Source organism: Miniopterus natalensis, chromosome 3, assembly GCF_054644295.1.
Source record: "Miniopterus natalensis isolate mMinNat1 chromosome 3, mMinNat1.hap1, whole genome shotgun sequence".
NCBI lineage: Eukaryota > Metazoa > Chordata > Mammalia > Chiroptera > Miniopteridae > Miniopterus > Miniopterus natalensis.
The window spans coordinates 22,237,297-22,257,951 of NC_142083.1; the positions used below are offsets into that span (position 1 = coordinate 22,237,297).

A 20,655-nucleotide genomic window follows, 5' to 3' on the forward strand; every position below is an offset into this window, starting at 1 on the left:
CAGGAATGATACTTCTAAAGGGCCATGCCACAGATGTGATTGTGATTTCTAGTATGATCTTTCTCAAAGTTGTTTACTGATCTTAGATTTCATAGCCCACCCTCTTTTTTCTTAATATAGTGATATCACTTTTTAAACTAAGACTCAAAACACTTTAAAGTGAAGTTAACTATATGTATTTCCATTTTTTGATTTTCATAGAAATGAACAAAATTAGGTTCTGTGTAAAGAATTTTTGTATATTTTCCTGCATATCTCAAATTCAACTTAATGTGAAATGGCATAGATTAGTTAACACATCAATTTGTAACATTTTTTAATATAATAGGTTACTAATTCATATTATAAACCCATCTCTTCTCTGTACCTCCAGTAGACATGTCACTTATTTTTAGCCCTCACATCATTTTCTAAGTTTTCCAAGACGTTACGTAATTCAGTGACATGAATCTTTAAAGTTTTAAACTCGATCCAGTTTGCAGTGGTGGTTGTGAGCATAAACTCAGGAAGCAGAGTGCAAGGGCTTGAGTTCCTTCTCTACCGGATCTCAGGCAAAATTGGGCCAGTCACATAATCTCTCTGTGCCTCAGTTTCCCATCCAAAAGTGAGAATGAGGTGTCTGCTCTCTTTTAGGGTTGTTGAAACAAAAGTGGGAAGGGTCTTTCACCCCAGTGTGATATCTTCCTGTTTTATCGTTTTATTTTTTTTACTTTAAATATTTTTTTAATGCTTTAATTATAGTTCACATGCAATATTGTATTAGTTCCTGGTGTACAACCCAGTGATGTTGTATAACTTATTAAGTAATCACCCCAATAAACCTGGTACCCATCTGACATCATACATAGTTATCACAATGCTATTGACTCTATTCCCTCATGCTGTAATTTACATCCCTGTGACTACCCTGTAACTACCAATTTGTACTTCTTAATCCCTGCACCTTTTTCACCCATCTCCCCATCTCCTTCCCATCTGGCAACTGTCGAAATATTCTCTGTATCTATGAGTCTGTTTCTGTTCTCCTTTTTTAAAATTTTTATTTCATTTTTAGATTCCACATGTAAGTGAAACCATGTGGTATTTGTTTTCCTCCGTCTGACTTATTTCACTCAGCACAATACCTTCTAGGTCCATCCATGTTGTCACAAATGGCAAGATTTCATTCTTTTTTATGGCTGAGTCATATGCCATTGTATTTATGCACAGCTTCCTCTTTATCCGATCATCTGTTGATGGGCGCTTAGGTTGCTTCCATATCTTGGCTATTGTAAATAATGCTGCAGTGAATAGAGGGATGTATATGTCTTTTTTGATTTAGTGTTTTGGGTTTCTTCATATAAATACCCAGAAGTAGACTTGCTGGGTACTTTGTCTCTTGTTATATAGCCTTTGTTTTAAAGTCTATTTTGTCTGGTATAAGTATTGCTACCCCAGTTTTAATTTGTTTGTTTCCATTTTTATGAAATATCTTTTTCCATCCCTTTACTTTAGTCTGTGTGTGTCTGTCTATGTGAAGTGAGTCTCTTATAGACAGCATATGTAAGGATCTTGTTTGTTATCAGACCTTTTTTTTTTTTTTTCAGCTATCAATCTAATCTTTTATTCAAACATTGATGGATAATTGGTAAAGACAATTGGATAGTTAGTAGGGAACCGAATATTCACAAAACATCCTACAGATTACTTATTAAATATGTTGAACAAACATTTTCTCCAGTGATGAGACAGATTGGTATTGTGCGATTCCTAATGTCATAGAGAAGTACACAGCAGCATCTATATGGTTGTCTTGCCAAAATATTTTAACTTTAATTATGAGAAAACAATCGGACAAAGCAGCATTTAATTCACTTTCATTTAAAATCACTGTTGATAGATACTATTTATTGCCATTTTGTTATTCATATTTTTTACCTTTTTTCTTCTTGTTGTTGTTAAAGAAGATCCCTTAACATTGCTTGTAATACTGGTTTGATGGTGATTAACTCCTTTATTTTTCCTTGTCTGGTAAGCTCTTTATCCGTCTGTCTATTCTAAATGATAACTTTGCTCTAAAGAGTAATCTTGGTTATAGGTCCTTGCTTTTCTTCATTTTGCATATTTCATGCCAGTCCCTTCTGGCCTTCAAAGTTTCTGTTGAAAATCAGTTGACATTCTTTTGGGAGTTCCCTTGTAGATAACTACCTGATTTTATCTTGCAGCTTTTAAAATTATTTTTTTGTCTTTAACCTTTTGCATTATGATGTGTCTTGTTAGGGGCTTTGTTAGGTTCATCTTGTTTAGGACACTCTGTGCTTTCTGGACTTGTATGTCCATTTCATTCACCAGGTTAGGAAGTTTTCATTATTTTTCACGTATGTTTACTATTTTTTGCTCGCTCTCTTCTCCTTCCGGTATCCCCATGATGTGAATGTTTGTACAATTGAAGTTGTTCCAGCAGCTCCTTATACTATCCTCATTTTTTTGGATTATTTTTTTATTTTTGATGTTCTGATTGGGTATTTTCTGCTTCCTTATCTTCCAAATCTCTGATTTGATCATCTGCTTTATCTACTGCACTGTTTATTTCTTATAATGTATACATCATTTTAGTTAGTGTATTCTTCATTTCTAACTGGTTATTTTTTATGTTTTTTTTCTTTGTTGAAATTCTCACTGAGCTCATCTACTCTTCCCCTAAGTTCATTGAGCATCCTTATAACCAGTGTTTTGAACTCTGCTTCTAGTAGATTGCTTGTCTCTGTTTTGTTTCGTTTAGCTCTTTTTCTGTAGTTTTGTTCTGTTCTGCATTTGGGACATGCTTCTTTGTATACTCATTTTGGCTGCCTCCCAGTGCTTGTTTTATGTATTAGGTAGAGCTACTACATCTCCCAGTCTTGTTAGAGTAGCCTTATGTAGTAGATGTCCTGTAGGGTCCAGTGACACAGCCTCCCTGATCACCCAAGCTGGGCACTCCAGGCATGCCCCCCATGTGTGTAGTGTACATCCTTCGTTGTAGTTGAGCCTTGATCACTGTTGGCACCTCAGTGGGACAGATTTACCCTTAGGCCAATTGGCTGCCAAGAACAGCTACTGCCACTGTGGAGGATCAGCTTGCAGGGGCCCACCTGTGAAGCAGGGCTTACTTCAGCAAGACTCTGGTGCCTGCTGAGCCCGCCCCTTGAGTGTGTCCCTTGTAGAAGATGTTGGGTTGTGCTTCAAGTGGTGTGAAGCTGTCCACCATCACCCCTATTCTAATATCAGTTGATTGTAAATGGTAATAATTATAATAGTTCAGTTGTTTAACATTTTCTATATATTAGGTTTTTAATGCTTTTCATGCATTTAAAGCACACAGCAGTCTCATGCTGCCATTTTCTTCTCTTCATTTTATAATCAGGAAACTAGAGCTTAGAGATCTCTGTTAACTTATCCAATGCTAAGAATTGACAAAGAGGCCAATGTGAACCCAATTTTCCCTAACTTCAGCAGCAAAGCTCTGAATAAATTCCATGATATTTTCCCCCAAATGGCTAAAGTAAAATGCAAATATGAGCCTAATGATATTCATAAATTTTCTTTTACCTTTTCTTCCTCCCCGTATTCTCTGTTTCTGCCTAATTAACTGTGTTTCACATGCTATTTTCACGTTTTGACCCAATCTGCCTTATAGTCTCCATCATTGTTTGTCTGCTGCTAGGAGTGCTTTTCTTAAACTCCTCTCATTATAGTCTCCTTTAATTTATGTTTCTTTGAGAGTTTTTTGGCATGGCTTGTCAGGTTGTTCACCATATGTGTTCTGTTGTTTATGTTTTAATTTTGTTAACAATTGTGTTTCTTTAGATTTCAATGTTACTTTCTAATTCTGCCATTTTTTCCTCCTTCCTATTAATCATTGTATTTCTTGTATTAGTAATTAATAATTTGGCATAGAAACGGATATCTAATCTCAGTTATCATTTGCAGCAGTCTTGCGTGTAGATATTTAGTTTCCTAAATGAAAATACGCATTTATCTGAAAAATGTCAAGTGTACTTGGTCTTCTCCTTTTTGCCCTTGATTTGCTGGTTAGCTTATCATGACTCTTTTAGAAAAGAAATTTTGTTTACCTTTGTGCATTTGTTCTTCTAAGAGCAAGGTTATCCCTGATCTAAGTTTTAAACCCCTTTCACCATAATACGAAGCACATTGTTGGTAAACTTTTTAAACATGATTGTAAATGACTTGTTTGTAGTATTTTAGAAAAAATATAAATCCTCCAGAAATTGCATAAAGACATAAAACAGATTTTCTGGTTATAAACTTAATGTTTATTAGCCTAATCTGATCATTATGAAACTTAATCTGTCAGACCAAACCTTGCCATTTCAAAGGACAGATCCTCTGGGAATGTACACACTTTCTGTTTAGAAAGTTGTTCTTAAATATTTTTCTAGTTTTCACCGTGTCATAGTACCTATTTCCGTAATTTTTGTGATTATAAGATTAAGTGTTAAAAGCTCGTTGGAAATAAGAAGTGCTGAACTCTCAGTTAAAAATCAGTTCTCAGTATTAGAATGTGTTCCTCCAGTTCACTCTGTGACTCTTTTGTCATTCCTACATGATTTCCTTAACTTCTTTTAACAATTGTTTTCTCGATGTGACATAATTTCTTTTGTCATTTAATATAAGAGACATGGCAGATGTCATTTAATATAAGAGAAGATAAAATAAACTCTATTATCATCCATAAAGAAGCTCAGCAAGTCAAAGTTATGGGGTGTGATTTATAATTGGAACCTAATGCCATATAGAACATCCATGATAGAAGTGGGCATACTAGACACTGGCTATACTCTGGCCATATTATGATCTACAAGGCCAGGAAGTAAATATACTACCTAAAACTGATCATGGCTAATAATTGTTGCAGTAGGTGATAGCTGGTCATATTCTATTAATATGAAAGATGCTGCTTTCACTGTATAGATCAACTAAAACCTTAGGTGTCAAATTTTTTGAGATCCAGAAAGTCTCAAAAAATCACAACATGATACCAACAGAAAAGAATCTAGGAAGGAAACAAAAAATTGAAATTCAATTTGGAAATAGTTATACTGATTTTAGTAACTGGTGTGAAATCTTCTCAAAATAATTTCGACACATCAAAAAGATGCAAATGCTCTGGGAAAGCCAAGTAAGCTCATTATTTTGTTTGGGTTACATTGGGCTGGTCTTCACCTTCTCCTGCACCCCCACCCTTCTCCTGATGTATCAGTAACTGTGACAGCTTTGGTTGAAAAGAGGTCTATGAAAATCTTTTGTGAGTTACTTGACAGGAGCTAGAGCAGTCCTACATTTACAGCTCTAGTGCTAATTAGGGAAACACAAGCCCCACCTCCACTCCATGCATGCATTTCCTCACTTTTCCTTAAATTTTTAATTCAGGAAAATCAACTGCGTTACTAAGTTTATTTTACACCCTTAATAAACTTAATGTAACATCACATGAACAGTTTCTGAATTTTCTCAACATGAACACTAATTAATTGTCCATGACTCCCTATTAAATGTTCCCTGTATATATACTGGGTTTTGGTTTTGCACAGAGTTTACCTCAGATTAACAAATCTTCCCTTGGATATTGGTAAGCAATAAACAGACGGCAGATGCATTTTCCCCTCGAGCTGAGAGTTTTATTTCTGAAATCGCATGCTAATTATCATCACTGGATAACATTAATATATTGGTTCAGATATGACCAATTAATTTTTTTTATTCTTTCAAACCCTTGTTTTTTTATGTGTGTAATTTTTCCCCCTGCCTAGACCTGGTTAACTGTTTCTGTGAGCAGGTCCTCAATTTTTTACTTTGTCCCTACTTTCCTGTCCTAGCCCCATCTTCCCCTGGTGTCGACTCCGTCCCCTTGCAGCGCACAGGCAGCCAGCATGGCCCACCGAATGCTGCCACGGCCACCTTCCAGAGGGCCAGCTACGCCGCAGGCCCAGCCTCCAATTACGCCGACCCCTACCGACAGCTACAGTATTGCCCCTCTGTTGAGTCTCCGTACAGCAAATCCGGCCCTACCCTCCCGCCCGAAGGCACCTTGGCCAGATCCCCGTCCATTGATAGCATTCAGAAAGATCCCAGGTGGGTACAAAGCTTTTTCTTTTTCCTACATATGTCCAAAAAGGCTTTCTAACCAGGCATTGTACAGCATTACTTTTTCCTACATCACATTATCCACCATTCACGTCATGAGCTAAGTATTAAAGGGTTGACTTTGGTTGGGTTGTATAATCTTTGGTCTGTGTTGGAACACGGGACACTTGGTCATGGATCCCTAGTATCTTCTGTGGTTTAGGAGCAGATAGTACAGATGATCTTTGGATCAGAACACTGGTAGGTGCTTGAGGTTTCAGCTATTTGATAAGGTCTGAAACAGCTCTCTCTTTAATGCAAAGGAAAATGGGGATTGGGGATGATCTCATTTGCCTTCAAGTATCATGGACTAGGTATTTTACTGTTTCAGTGGACACATGCTTTGTCACTGGGCATGTTTCTGTTTATCAGCGTGTAAAGTGGTCCATATACCCTGCTAAACTAAAAATAGAAAAACTTAGTCCATAGTATCATTATTTTTCTGTGTCTGAAAGGAAACATGAGGTTAAAGTTGTTTGGGCATTGATAAGAACTTGAACATAATGTATTTAAGAAATTGTTAGGTTGAGATGTGTTTTCTTTGGCTTTCTTTTTTTCAACGGTGGCAAGGGATTTAGTGATGCTCTACTTCTGAAGTTGGAATTGAATTCCTGCAGAATTAAATAATGTTTTATTCATAGCCATTTGATTTATGCTGATAGAGTCCCATAAATATATATCTACATCTGTGAATACAGTAGACTTGTCAGATTTCTGGTATTTCTGTGTAGCAGGGCATGTGACTTGACTCGGGTGCCATACTTGAAATTCGTCTCCAGGAATTTTCTCTGATGGAGCACAAAAGTGCATAAGTACTCTGTTGAGGGGGTTGCATAGATTATTTTCTTAAAAGAAATCACTCTTGCAAACATAAAGGTAGAATGTGATTATTTTATGGTATTCTTTGAGATAGCTTCCTTAGCACAATTCCACCCCCATGGAGGGTTTGGTTCATGTTATATGTTATATTGGGTAGAACATCCATTGTAAAAGTGAACTGTAATAAATGTTTATTTCACTGTTAACTACTAGAAATGAGATATACTTACATTTATACTGTGCAGCATCCTGCATGTTCAGGTTTTCAATCTCAACAGCAATCTCTATAGTATTGGTCCTGAAATTGGTCCCCAGTCTTTAATACGTTCTGGTCATGTGTGGAAAGAATATAGAATATTCTTCAGATGGCAGTTCAACAGTTTTTAAATAAATTTTCCTGACATGCAACTGAAAACATATAGAAATAGAGTAATAGTAAGCTCTTAAAAAATGCTAAGTCGAATATTGAATTGGCGTTGCTTTATTTAACATTGCATATTTAAATTGAGGATAAATGTTTTATCTCCAATGGGAAGGTTTTGAATTTTCATATTAAGGGAATTTGACTTAATAAGAAACCAAATTTATGTTTCTCTAGCTACAGATAAGCTACTTTATTTTCTACTGCGAGCTAAATGCATTTTATTTTACTAAGTGGCATATCCTTTCCATTTTATATTGCTGTCACTTTTATAGCCTTTTTTCCTCTTTCAGTATATTGTCATGGCTCTTAGCTTTTCAAGTTATGGATTATGTCATTTATATTTATTGGGTGCACACTATCAGCCAAAAAAGAGAAACACCAATAAGAAATGTTAGAATGAATAAGAAATGTTAGAATGAATAAGAGAATGTTGGCCACTCATCTTTTGTACGTGTAAAATGTATATGCAGATTAGCGTTATATGAATTACAGATTCACTCCATTACTTTCAAGAATGCTAGGCACTGGCCTTAATAATGTGTTCATTCTGAAAAGGAAAAGCATACCACCATTCTAAGCCCAGCTGCACAAGCAAAACAGACAGAAGCAAACCTAGAACCAGAACTGGATTGCTGTGACTTAACAGAAAAGGAACTAATGCCCTGGCATCATGCAGAATGGATGGGGTATAAAGTACCATAAGGCCTTGCTTGTAAAGAGCTTTCTTAAAATAAAGGACTATATTGAACTGTTCAGATTTCATTGCGAGACATCCCCAATCTAAAATTCAAGTCCAAAACCTAATACTTTTTTTATGGCAAGAGTTTTGCATCATCCTGCAAATAATGAATTTTAATTTTCCCCAAGTGACTATTACTAGAACTAATATGTTTAACTTCTAGGGTTCAAAATTATGTATTTTGGCATCATGGCTTATGATTTAAACTTTTTCAGTCTTTGGACTTTGTTGAGGTCTTATACATGTTTGAAAAGAGAATGTTAGTTTTATTTATAATTACATACCAGGAAATCTAAGCCTCTTGACTGTTAGAAGCATATCTTCATAGCACAGCTCTCAGAGCACTTTTGCTTACATCTTTGTTGCAATTTTCCTTTATGGGAGAAGCTAATATCTCCATATGCCGTGCCTTAAATAAAGGAGAACCGGAGTGTATGCAGCTAAAATCCACACTTTTAGGGCCCTGTGGCACATATTGGCATCAACGTTTTTATTTCCTTATAAAAAATAAAAAGAAGGAAACACTCGCATCTTTTATGTTTTTGGAGGATGGCAGTACCAGGTATCTGTGTATAGGAGCCGGGAAGGAAATGATGCAAATCGTCTAAGTAGATCTAGTCTCTCTGACAGCTGTGTATTGGATCTGCGGCCTTTGTTTTTTATTTCTTGCTCTTTTCTAATATCTGCCTTATTTCTCTCATTGCAGACCAGTGTCTTTTCTCTCTTACAGAGTTTTAGTATTATTCAGTGAGAAGTTTTCAAATTGTGCATGTTAAAATTAGAATTTGAAATCAATCTGCCATCCTCATCGATTAGAAATTAGAATACTGGTTGCCAGGGGACAGGAGGAGTGGGCATGGGGAATTAGAGTTTCAGTTTGGGAAGATGAAAAAGTTCTGGACAGAGACGGTGGTTTTGGTTGCTTAGCAATGCTAGTGGACCTAATGCCAGTGAACTGTTCACTTAAAAAATGGTTAAAATAGTAACTTTATGTTATGCGTATGTTGCCTCAATTTAAAAAAAAAAAAAAAGGCAAAGAAAGGAAAACAGAAAAGAGCCATCTAAAAGCTGTTCAGGCTCTGCTCTTACAGACAGCAGCCAAAGTCAGATGGAGGAGCAGCAGATGAGGGTCACTGTGACAAAGAATGAGCAGAAGTGGCTCCATGGATCCTGAGCATGACCCTTTGCAAAGCAGTTCCTTCTGCTACTTTGTGGGCAGCTCCAAAGCCCAGATTTTAAGGAGAACATGCACAGTGTCTTGGCCCATTTATTATTTGCCAAATGTATTACCTAAGTAAGTTCTGTAATCTCTTGCCCACATTTTCTTATGATTAAATAAATAAAATATTACAATAATATATTAGCTAATATATTCACTATTAGACTCAGTTAAAATAATGCTAAATAGCTTTTTAAAGTTGATGGCACAACATTATTTTATAGGATGAAAATACTAACACTGTTTGAGAAATAGTACTGTGTGGTGATCAGTTTTAAATATATTCATTCTTTTAGTCAGCAGAGATTTATTGAGTACCTAGAACCACTAGGCACTGTTCTGGACACTAGAAATTTTGGGATAGGCGAGATGAGATAGGAATATTAACTAGGAAATAATCTCATTTAAAATCATATAAACTTTAAAATAAATCAAATTTTAACTGAAACTATCTGCCACAGTTTTATTAAAAATTGCTCTTAGTAACTGATTACACCAGCTACCACATAATTCTGTTTTAATAACTACAGAGGCTCCTGCTGTGCTTTTTGCTTTCGGAGCCAAAGTTCTGTTTCGTGACTTCTACGGGGTAATTTCCCCTCACACGGAATATGAAGGCAGCAACTCATCCCTCAAAGGCCCTAAATCAGACAGCCTCCACCCAGAACAAAGGAGGCAGGCAGGAAATACCACATCCCATCTCTCCCAGGAGCCAGCAGACACCTATCCCTATCTCTACGCCTCAAAGAGGTCTGCTGTATGTCAAGCCAGGCTATTCTATATTAGAAAAGAGCTCATTAAGATAAGTGGCAATTAACATCTATACCACAGTAGAAGTGCTTCTGACATTAAGGAAGAAAATATAAAACATGGGCTCCTTTAGATAAACTGAAATGCTTCTACAGGGGGCCTTCCAAGATATTTGCTGTGCTTTGTTTTGAAGATTACGGAAACATTAACAGATTTAAATTTAGCCAAAGTAAGCCTGAAAGTAATAGTCAATACTGCTAGTATTGTAAAAGTAGCCGTTAGAAACACAAACACTGGACTTGTCTGCTAAGCAGTGTGCATACTGGACACAGGTACACACACACGCACATGCACACACAGGCTTGACCTGCTCTGCTTAAGTAACCATGACCCCTTGATGATGATAGATTTACATTTGTATCCATTAGAAAGGAAAAGAGTTTGTTTGATTACCCTGCCCTGTTGCTTTAATAAAAATTAAGGCAATACATGCAACATGTAACAGGACCTTCTGTGCGTGTCATTGAAGCCCATACCATCTACTGAAGCACTTGTATGTGATGTGTCACATTAGCTCATTCCCTGTAATAAGCACTTACAAATTGCGAGGAATAAAAACGCACCCTGGTCCTCAGTCAATAGGAGCTTGTTGTACGTTTCCAGAGGGGTATGAAAGGGACAGGAAGCCGCCGCAGCAGCCTGGCCAGGCCGTCTCATTGAAAACCAGATCACGGGCCTGGGCACAAAGGCTGCTTTGGGGCCATGGCAGGAACTCCGAGCGCGGCGCTGAGAAGTGAGCATTTGTGGTGTGGGGTGTCTCTGCCTCTGCCCCCTGCTCCCCTCTAACCACCTCCTCCTCGCCGTCTTCTCTCTTAGCACTGACTGCCAGGGCCGCTGTTGCCCCGGCTCTGCCCTGTCCTCTTTGCACCTCTCCTGTCCCGTGTCACTCTACAGTGCCTGAATTCGAGCTTGCTCAAGATTGCTGCTAGGACTGGATTGTGTCTCCCCAAATGCATGTGCTCAGGGCCCAGTCTCCAGGACCTTAGAATGTAACCATATCTGGAGAGAAGGTCTTTAAAGAGGTGATTAAGTTAAAATGAGGCCAGCAGGCTGAGGCCCTAATCAAATGTGACTGGTGTCCTTATAAGAGAAAAGGCCATGTGAGGACACAGGGGGAAGGCAGCCATCTGCTAGCCAAGGAGAGAGGCCTCAGGAGAAACCAAACTTGCTGGCACCTTAATGTTGAACTTTTAGCCTCCAGAACTGTGAGAAAACAAATTTCCAGCCTATGGCATTTTGTTATGGCGGCCCTAGCAGACTGACAAATACAAGAGGCTATGCTTGGAGCCATGAGTGGGCATTCAGGATAAAACATGCTGGACAGAGCTCACCCCTCAGGCAGAGCTACCTTTGGATCAATGGGAACCCGGAGGCGGCATTCTAGATCCTCAAAGGAGGGCCTTTGGGGTGTGTCACACATGCTCAGAAGACCTTGGGTGAGGCCGTTTAGCTGGCCAACCATTTGCTCATATAGATATGGCTTTGCCGAAGAAGAACTTTGTGTATTGTTTAAAATACAACGTGCCAGTCAACATACACACATTTACCCTCTCTATATTTGAAAAGATTTGTGGTATATGAGCAGGGTTCTTTGGAAAGCACGATAACGCTGGGAAAAATAGAAGGCTGCAGGAAAAAAGGAAGACCAGATATGAGATGGACTGACAACATAAAAGAAGCCATGGACATGAGTCTACAGGCGCTGAGCAGGGCTGTTGAGGACAGGACATTGTGGACATCACTCGTTCATAGGGCCGTCAGGAGTCAGAGCCGACTCAAAGGCGTGTAACAGCATCAGGTCATAGAAAATGAAATCACAAAAAAATGAAGAGCAGTTTTTACTAATTTCACACATAAATCATTAAGCATCTGAACAAATCACCCTGATATAATAAACCCCTAGTGCTTTGGTAAATTGGATCTACCCACTTATGAAAATGGAACAGTTTCTACAAAACAAGAATCACTCTCATTTCATTCCTTCGGATCACCTGACATTTGCAGTCGTAGAGTTTTCCTTTTTTTTATCAAAAGTCTGAATTTGGGAAGCCAGCTGTTCAATATAATTGATAATGCAATCAACAAAATTTAAACTCACTTTTTAAAATGTTGCAGTGTGGATTTTTCGAAGCATAATTCATTTTTTAAAATTTCTCACAGTATATATTATCTTTATTTTGCAGTAATTATAATGTATGTTTATTATGTTGCAACTTTATTTTATTCGCATCATATGACATAGCAGTCTTTTCGGTCAAAATATGTAGACTGACTTTATTCATTTAACCACTACATCCATTATATGGATGTCACACCATTTACTTAAATATTCCCTCATACACTGCTTTTATGTGGCCTTTTCTGGGAACTCTTTGCTTTGATTATTTATTATCCAAGTATCATAGTTTATGAGATGGAGCTATTCCCTTTAAAACTGTCAAAATTTTCAACTTGCCTTTTAAAGATTCCCAGCAATTCCTTCACCTTCCCTGTCCCCAGCCAAACCCTCCTAATGTCTCTATTTTCTCCTGTTGAGCCTTTCTCAGCTAGCCGAGGTCTAATCTGCCCTTACCTGCGTGCCCTTGACCCCCATCAGACCCAATGTAATGCACAGCCACATCCAGTCATTCCTGATTAACTTCAGCCCGCAGCATCCTGCTCTAACCTGGGCCCCTTCAGCATGGACTAGGCACTTGGTGCTGTGTTGTGATTCAGCACTGACTTGTGGGTGCCTGTATATGCCCCTTACAGCTTAGATGGGTGCTCATCACCTCACCAGCAAGGCCATTCTCTGCAGCCAAAGCACATCCCAAGGGGTGCCTCGGACTCATCTTACAACTTGGAGCCTTTAGAATGCAGAATCTTAGGCCCCAGCCCAGACCTGCTGCCCAGAATCTGCATTTTAACAGCATCCCATGTTGATTCATTTTGCATTAAAGTTTAAGAAGCTCTGGTCTGCAGATCATTGTTACCCAACCATTTTCTTTTGCATCACTAATAAAAGACCTTAATATTTCTTCCGCAACATAAAAGTCAAATATAGAAATTTTCGTACTGACTTGTCTTATTCTAGCAAAAAATAACATTTGTATGTAGATACATAAACTAATTTTTAAAACCCCACATCCATCTCATCAAGGGATGCATTTTCAGTAAAGTTATATTTTATGTTTCATTATGGCGTATCAAAATGTGTATGCTTTAATAATCATACCTATGATGATAACTGAAACCAAAAGAAAAAATTTAAGTAATATCTACAAAGGAAATAAGGAGATCTGCATATGTATGGATGAGTTTATATATTCTTTTAATGAAATACCAAGGCGCTGCCTTTCATCTCCTCTATGATTATTTTAAAGGGAAAAAAAAATCCATGGAGGTTCCTTCAACAACTGAGATTGCTTCATAGTCTGAATTTTATTGGGTCGAGCTCTGAGCCTTTTATTAAGACTGCAGAGGAAAATAAAACTTCTGAAGAGTTCCATTAGGCTTGACCTTTGAACCGGTTTCTCAGAAGTGAGAAAGGAAACGCCGAATGTAGTTTCTCTTAAGCACCAGTGCAGGCAAAGAGCGTTAGTGCTTGCGCCTCAGACTTTGATTTCCATTTAAGGCTTTCACTCTTTAGAAAAAGGGGATACTGTTTTAGGTTGAAAGCTGGAAAAATTAAACTTGGCCTTGAGTTTTCTGAGAAATCAGCACCCGTTTCTTAGCAAATTTCAGAAGCAAAACTATTTTAGCCACAAAACTAGCGGTTTCTTTTTAATTTATCTTTATTGTTGAAAGTATTACAGATTTCCCCCCCCACACACACATTGACTCTCTCATCTCCACTCCCGCCCCCTCCCCAGGTCTTCAATTAATACACAGCAAATCAGGATGTCTGGAGTCCCATCTAAACAATGGGCCAACTATACTTTTTCCCATCCTGTTACCCTCTCCATGGTCAATGGCACACTGTCCGGCAATGGCAGGCTGCCCTCAGGCTGAGAAGCCTTGGGCATTTCATCTTTTCAAGAAAGCCCAAATTCTTCTCTGCCAGTAACCTGACATGCCCCCAACCCCGTCAGGAGTGACACCATTTATTTTTTTCATCATTATTAGAAAAAGAGAAGGGAAATATTCTCAAATAGTTCCTGGTTGCTAATGCAAGTAGAGAGCATGCTTTCTTTCAGCTATCATTGCAATTGATGGGAAAGACTCTTTGGTTAAGTTTCAATGAGAAAAAAAGAAAGCATGTGATTCCTTTCTGATATATGCCCTTCAAGGTTTTCTCTGCTGCATTTCAGCTGGTAATATTGGAGAGTATGTAGGCTGTGATTTAGAGAACGTCTTCAGCATCAAGGAAACATGCTGCATGTTGCTGTTGCACAACAGGAGTTAAGTCTAATGGGACACTGTCACCTGTATGGTGTGGGCATTATTCTTTATTAGTTTTCTTTTTTTGGATCATTTTGGTATTTGGCATATGAACGTAAGAAAAGGTCCTCTGGGTTTGTCCAGAGTCCCTTCTGCTCCCTTCAGCAGCCCCAGGCACTGGAGTCAACTCAGACTATAGTCAGAAAACTTGAAGACTGTGCCAGTCACATTCCAAGAACCCAACATCAATCCCAGGCTGGCCCACCTATCACCTAGCACCTGGCCTTTCCTAGGTTGCCAGTTTCCATCTTGTCCCCAACTTCTAGTGACCAGAAGAGGGCATGCTTCCCTGGGCCCCATCTTCAAAACACAGCACCTCAGCTCAGCACCCCTAAGGCAAGGTGCTTACTCTGCTCTCGTGAGTCTTCTTGCCTGAGGGCTGGAATCCTGCCCTGGGCTAGGACCTCGCTCCTTACTGGTCAGAATCCCTTGCTGCCATCTGCTTACCTGGAGGCATCACCTGCCCAGCTTGTACCAACGCCAGGCTCCTTTCCTGAGTGCCATTTTTGCATCTATTGGATAATTGTCCCAGACACCTCAAAAGCGTTATATCTCATCTCTTAAGACCCTAAATCTGCTCGGCTTCCTCGAATCTGTGCCCTGTGCAGCGCTCCTGCTTCTTAAACTAAAACTCTTGACAGAGCCTTCAAGTTCTCGTTTTCACAAATCACAAAACCCTTCATGACTTTATCTCAGAAATATGTCACTCATCCTGACTTATCCCCAGCCCCGCGGCCCGCTCTTCCCTTAACGCAAACCCTTATCACCACTTACCCCGCGAGGTGCCCAGCTCCCGCCTGCCCCCGCTGACCCCGCGCTCTCAGGCCCAGGCATCCTCAGCGCAGCCACCGAGAACCCCGGCTTCAAAACTAGCTTGATCGCGCCATTCCCCTCCTTTTTAGTTTTTCAAAAAACATATTTTTATTGATTTCAGAGAGAGGAAGGGAGAGGGAGAGATAGAAACAACCATGATGAGACTCATTGATCAGCTGCCTCCTGCACGCCCCCGCCTGGGGATGGAGCCCGCAACCCGGGCATGTGTCCTGACCGGGAATCAGACGTGATCTCCTGGATCCTAGGTCGATGCTCGACCGCTGAGCCACGCCGGCCGGGTGCCATTCCCCTTCTCAGTAACTTCTACTCGTGCTCTGTTGCCTACAGAATAAAATACAAACCCACACTCTGAAATAACGGACTTCACAGCTTTGCGCCTTGGGTCTCCCGCCCCACCTCTGCCTTCCCTCCATGTGGTCCAGCTGCCACCCCAGGGGCTGCCGCGCCCCTGCCAGCGCCTGTAATCTTCTCATGCCCTGCTCTCAAATTCAGATCCTTCCCTTTCAAGGAGGAGCTCTGTTGCTTCTCCCTGGGCTCCCCCTGGAGGGTCTGCAGAAACCTGCACGTCCATCTAAAGAAGGGAAGGGCAGGGAGAAAGGGAAAGAGAAGTGGAACAGAGCCCACAGCATTTGAGAAATCTTGACATAAAAAAAGTGAGTGGGACCTTGGCAGGTGCCTATTCTCTCCCTCCCTCTCTCTCCCTCTCTCTCCCTCTCTCTCCCTCTCTCTCTCTCTCCCTCTCTCTCCCTCTCTCTCCCTCTCTCTCCCTCTCTCTCTCTCTCTCTCGCTCTCTCTCTCTCTCTCTCTCTCTCTCTCTTTCTCACACACACACACACACACACACACACACACACGAGTTTGATTATGGAGACTAGAGACCAATATGTTTGACATGTATCTTTTAAGGAAAAAAATTCAGGAAAATATGAATAAAATTGTTTGTTAGCACATTGCAAAGAAAGTGATTACCATCATATTTTTACTGAGATTGAGTAATGGCAAGCTAATGTCATTTAGGTTTTTAATGAAGTTATTAAATTTAGACATTAGGGGCTATTCATAGATATGATATATATTTATTTCAAAAAAAGCCCTTGAAAAAGCCCCTTACGTTGTTGTAAAGAAGATTACACACTGGTTGATGACCAGTCAGATAATTCAAGAGTTGACATTATATTCTTTAAATGACCACTGCCTCCTATGGGAATTTATTTCTTGCCCCTTCCTGAGTCCCTTTACTGCCGGTACAGGTGATGTTATAGCTTCTTTATACTTCACTTTTATTAATCTTTCATTTGAAATGTTCATAGATTTTAACAATAGAATAATGTAGAGAAAGGCTGAGTCTCCTCTCTGAATTAACCATGCTGAGGAAGGCCGTTCTGGGTCATAGTTGACAGAGAGACCTTTGTGACACATTTATTTCTAGTGGAGAAGAAAACCAAGTGATGATTTTAAAGTCTTTGGCTCTAAAGAGAAGTTTCTTGGTCGCCTGGCATCTTTGAATGCTAACCTGGAGATAAGAAAGAAGTTAACATGAAGTGTGACACACTTGGATGGACCGTGAAATGAAGGTGTCAGCCGTGAACCTTGTTAGTTGCTCTCAGTGAGCTGTCAGGATGTGATGTTTCCTTCTCTGGGGCAGAGCTCAAAGATGGGGGACAGTTTCATTCCACTTCCTTTCAGAATGGTGCCACTGGGGGGAAGGGCTGTGCAAAGTGACTCACCTAGTCGCATGCTCCCCTGGGATGGCAGAGTGATTCGTGACCTGTCTCCACTAGTCTGTCTTCATAGATCATGTGAGTCACTGACTTCCCAGACACTTTGAATTTAAGAGTTAGAGGGGAGGGGGGGATCAGAAATATATCACATGTGCCAAAGTGGTGTCTCGTCTCAGTGACATAAACTAACTGAGCTGTGGACACAATTGTTGACAAATGAATCACATCTGCTCCCAGAACTGAAGATCATGTTACTTTTTCTCTATAAACTCTGAGGTTACATGAATTTCTTTTAAGAATATGCCCTGTAACCTTCCCCATAGTGTATGTGTCTCCATACACACAGTAGGGCCACATATGAGCTTTTTAAAAGTTATTTAATTCCTTAAAAACCATACATGGGCTTTGTCACCTTCCAAAGCAGAGCACCCATACTTTGATGGAAACTTAGTTTGACTTTAAATGTAAGTTTTCTTCTATACTGTATATATTTTAAGTCTCTTATTTGTAATAAAATACTTTTTTATCCTATGTCAAAACAAAAAGAGCTTATGCTGTATATGAATTTAAGAGGCCACTGAAAATACATGTTATTGAGCGATTTCATAAAATATTGAAAACATGAATTATTCCAATGTAACTCTGCTGCTTTTTTATGTAGAAAAATAATGCTTCTATGAAACTCTCATGTGGGATATTGCATTTATGTCACTAATCTTTTTGGAGGCAATTCATAAATGCTTATTATATAATATCATGCAAATATGCCTTCATTATGTCAACAGAGATTCTCTGCAGCAAATGCTGTGATAACATTAGAATTCTAGAGACGAGTAAAATGGATCTTGTCTTCAAGAAACTATGGGGTGTCTGCGGGAAAGTGACAGTTTCAGTCCTATGAAAATGCTAAGCCTTTGGCGTCTGAGTAGAGCATTTAATGAGAACGAGAGGTGGGGAAGGCTTTCCAGAGCAAACTGCATGGAGAAGAGGCATTTCTAAGTCAGACTCATGATGATGCGAGAGGAAAAGTGTGATGTGTGTAGGGAGCTAAAGGAATCCAGCGTGGAGCTGCTGATGTATGGGGGGGGGGGGGGGGCAGCACTGGACTCTCCGGGGGTGTAGTGTGCGTGCTTTGCCTTGTTCTGAAGGGCTTGGAGCTGAGAGATGGCGTGATTAGATGTCTATTGTATCTTAATCAAGGCCACAGACGGTGGGAGAAAATAGAACTGGACCTAGGAAGCTGGCCTCTGCTTTGGAGTCAGACATGGGAGGCAGTGCTGTGAGCCGAGCTTCCACGTTCAAAACTCTCTCGACAGATGACCGCGTCTTGACCAGATACTTGTTCAGTGTGTGTAGTGGGGTGGGGGGGAGGTGTCTGTATTTCTCCAATGTTTTTGAAACAAGCCAATCTGCTCCCTCGCGTGTTTCCCATTTTTCTTTTTCAACTGTGTTACTTTCCATTTTTTATGAACGTCTCAGAATTCCAACTTTACATTTTTATTGCATCATTATTAAAATGTCCCCTGTTGATACAGCCATACGATAGGATGGCTTTTGCAGTGAAGACAGGACTTTCTTAAATGGCAGCATGGGCAGGCACGTTGGAGAAGGGTGCAGTGTTAGCAGTAAATCAGAGCGATTTGTTCCTGGCTTGAGGGCTGCGTTTTGAGCCTTGAAACTTGTGTCCATTTACCACCGTCACCTGGCAGAGCAGGGACCTGAACCCTGAGCGACGGGCCCGCATCCGCGGTGTAGCATGAGTGGGTGTTCCGTGGAGTATTGATTTCATATCATCATCTTTCCTATCATACACAACACCTGCAAATGACAAAAAGAGGGAAGTAAATACCTTTCCCATGTTTTAATGCTAGAAAAGCACTGTTTTGTAAAATTTTATCCATTATTTCAACTTTTCTGATAGCTTAAACTGTTTTAATTCTCTTTTGCTGGTGGAGGATCTATTTCTATTTTAGTTTTATGTTACATGTATTAGAAAGAGGGTAAACCCGATTTTTAGAATCTTTGCTAAGTTCTGAATTTATTTGAGGAAAAAAGGGCAATGTGTATGAATTTTTAACATGGAAGACAGCTTGCTATTTATCAAGCTGGAAAATGGGTTGTATAAAACTATGTTAAGTTCTGTTTCTTTCATCTTAAGAATTGGTGTCACTTTTTAGACGTTTTGAAGATTACTGAGAATTTTTTTTAGCTTTGTTTGATGATGCCTTTTTCTCCAAGTCTTGGACTGAGTAAATGTTTAGTATTCTCTACTATTTTCTCACTGACAGATGTTTTTTAAAGCCATAGCTTAGTTGCTGGTTTGTTTGAGGGCATCAATATCTAGATAAACAAAAATCTAGTGAGAAAAAGTAAAGTAAAAACTGAAGCTACTTATTTGAGTGAAAGTAAAATATATTAATATTCCCAAAGAACTCTTTTCTTATCAAAACCTGTCGACTGTCAACTGAATTTATAAACACTAAAAAAAAGTGTTACACAAAATGTGTCTGAACATCGATGGATTTCCTTCAGATACTCGCTTCTCTTGTAAGTGGACTGCGGCAGTGGATGTGACTTAGCCGTGCCCGTGACCAACAAGCTCGGGTACAGGCTCCGGGTGGGGTGGTACAAACACTCAGCATCATTTCCATTTCACTGTGATTAGTGTCCAGACAGCGGGTCAGTGCCTGTGCGTGTCCAGCTCCTGTTTCTGAGGCTGCGGGAAATAGGAAATACAGTCTTCAGTTCAGAGTAAAATAGGATATGTTAAAATATGCTCATTATCAAAGAAAATCCAAAAATGAAAAACGGAATATCACTGTGAACTTATTCTGTGATTTGTCACCCCCCAAAAAATTTGTAAATGACTTGACAGGATTATTTTAAATTGTATGTTTGTGGAATATGCATTTTAATTTACAAATAGTTATGTTGTGTATTCTTAAAGATATCAATATTCCACAAAATCATGGTGTAGGTAGTTAACTTCCTTCATTCAACAGATACTGCCTGGCATCAACCAGGGCCCTGGCACTGTTCCAGGTATTGGAAAACAGACACAGTTTCTGTTCTGTTGGAACTTACACAGTAGTGAGTGGGGAAAAAACAACAACACATTAAACAAAGAAATACAACCACAAGCAGACAGAATGTTCTGAAGAAAATAAAGCAAGATAAGGAGCTGTAGGGTGAAGAGGGATGCTACTTTATACATGGGGTAAGGAAAAGCCTTTCTGTGCAAGTGACATTTGAATAGAGACCCAAATAAGAGATGTCACCCAGCAGAGATATCTGGGAGAAGAATCTGAACTGGATGGACTTGGAGGTGCAAAGGCCCTGAGGCCCAAACCCGCTTGGTATATGTGCACAAAAGGATAGTGAAGGTGGAACCCACAGGATTTGCTGATGAATTGAATTTGTGGTTTCAGAAAAAAGAGGAGGCAAGTGGTTTTGTCCTGAGTGCTGGGAAGAACAGGAATCCCATTTCCCGGGATGGGAAATTCCAGAA

The 20,655-nt window shown here is 39.5% G+C and overlaps 1 protein-coding gene across 2 annotated transcripts in view; it reads left to right on the top strand.

Annotated features, from left to right (window-relative positions):
• The window catches only part of CTNND2 (catenin delta 2), a 688,599-nt gene that overhangs the window by 428,520 nt on the left and 239,424 nt on the right, over positions 1 to 20,655 (top strand). For both annotated transcript variants that reach the window (XM_087815345.1, XM_087815346.1), the window contains one exon: positions 5,856 to 6,111. In XM_087815345.1, coding sequence (XP_087671471.1) covers positions 5,856 to 6,111 — 256 coding nt within the window. The remainder of the gene's footprint in view (positions 1 to 5,855; positions 6,112 to 20,655) is intronic.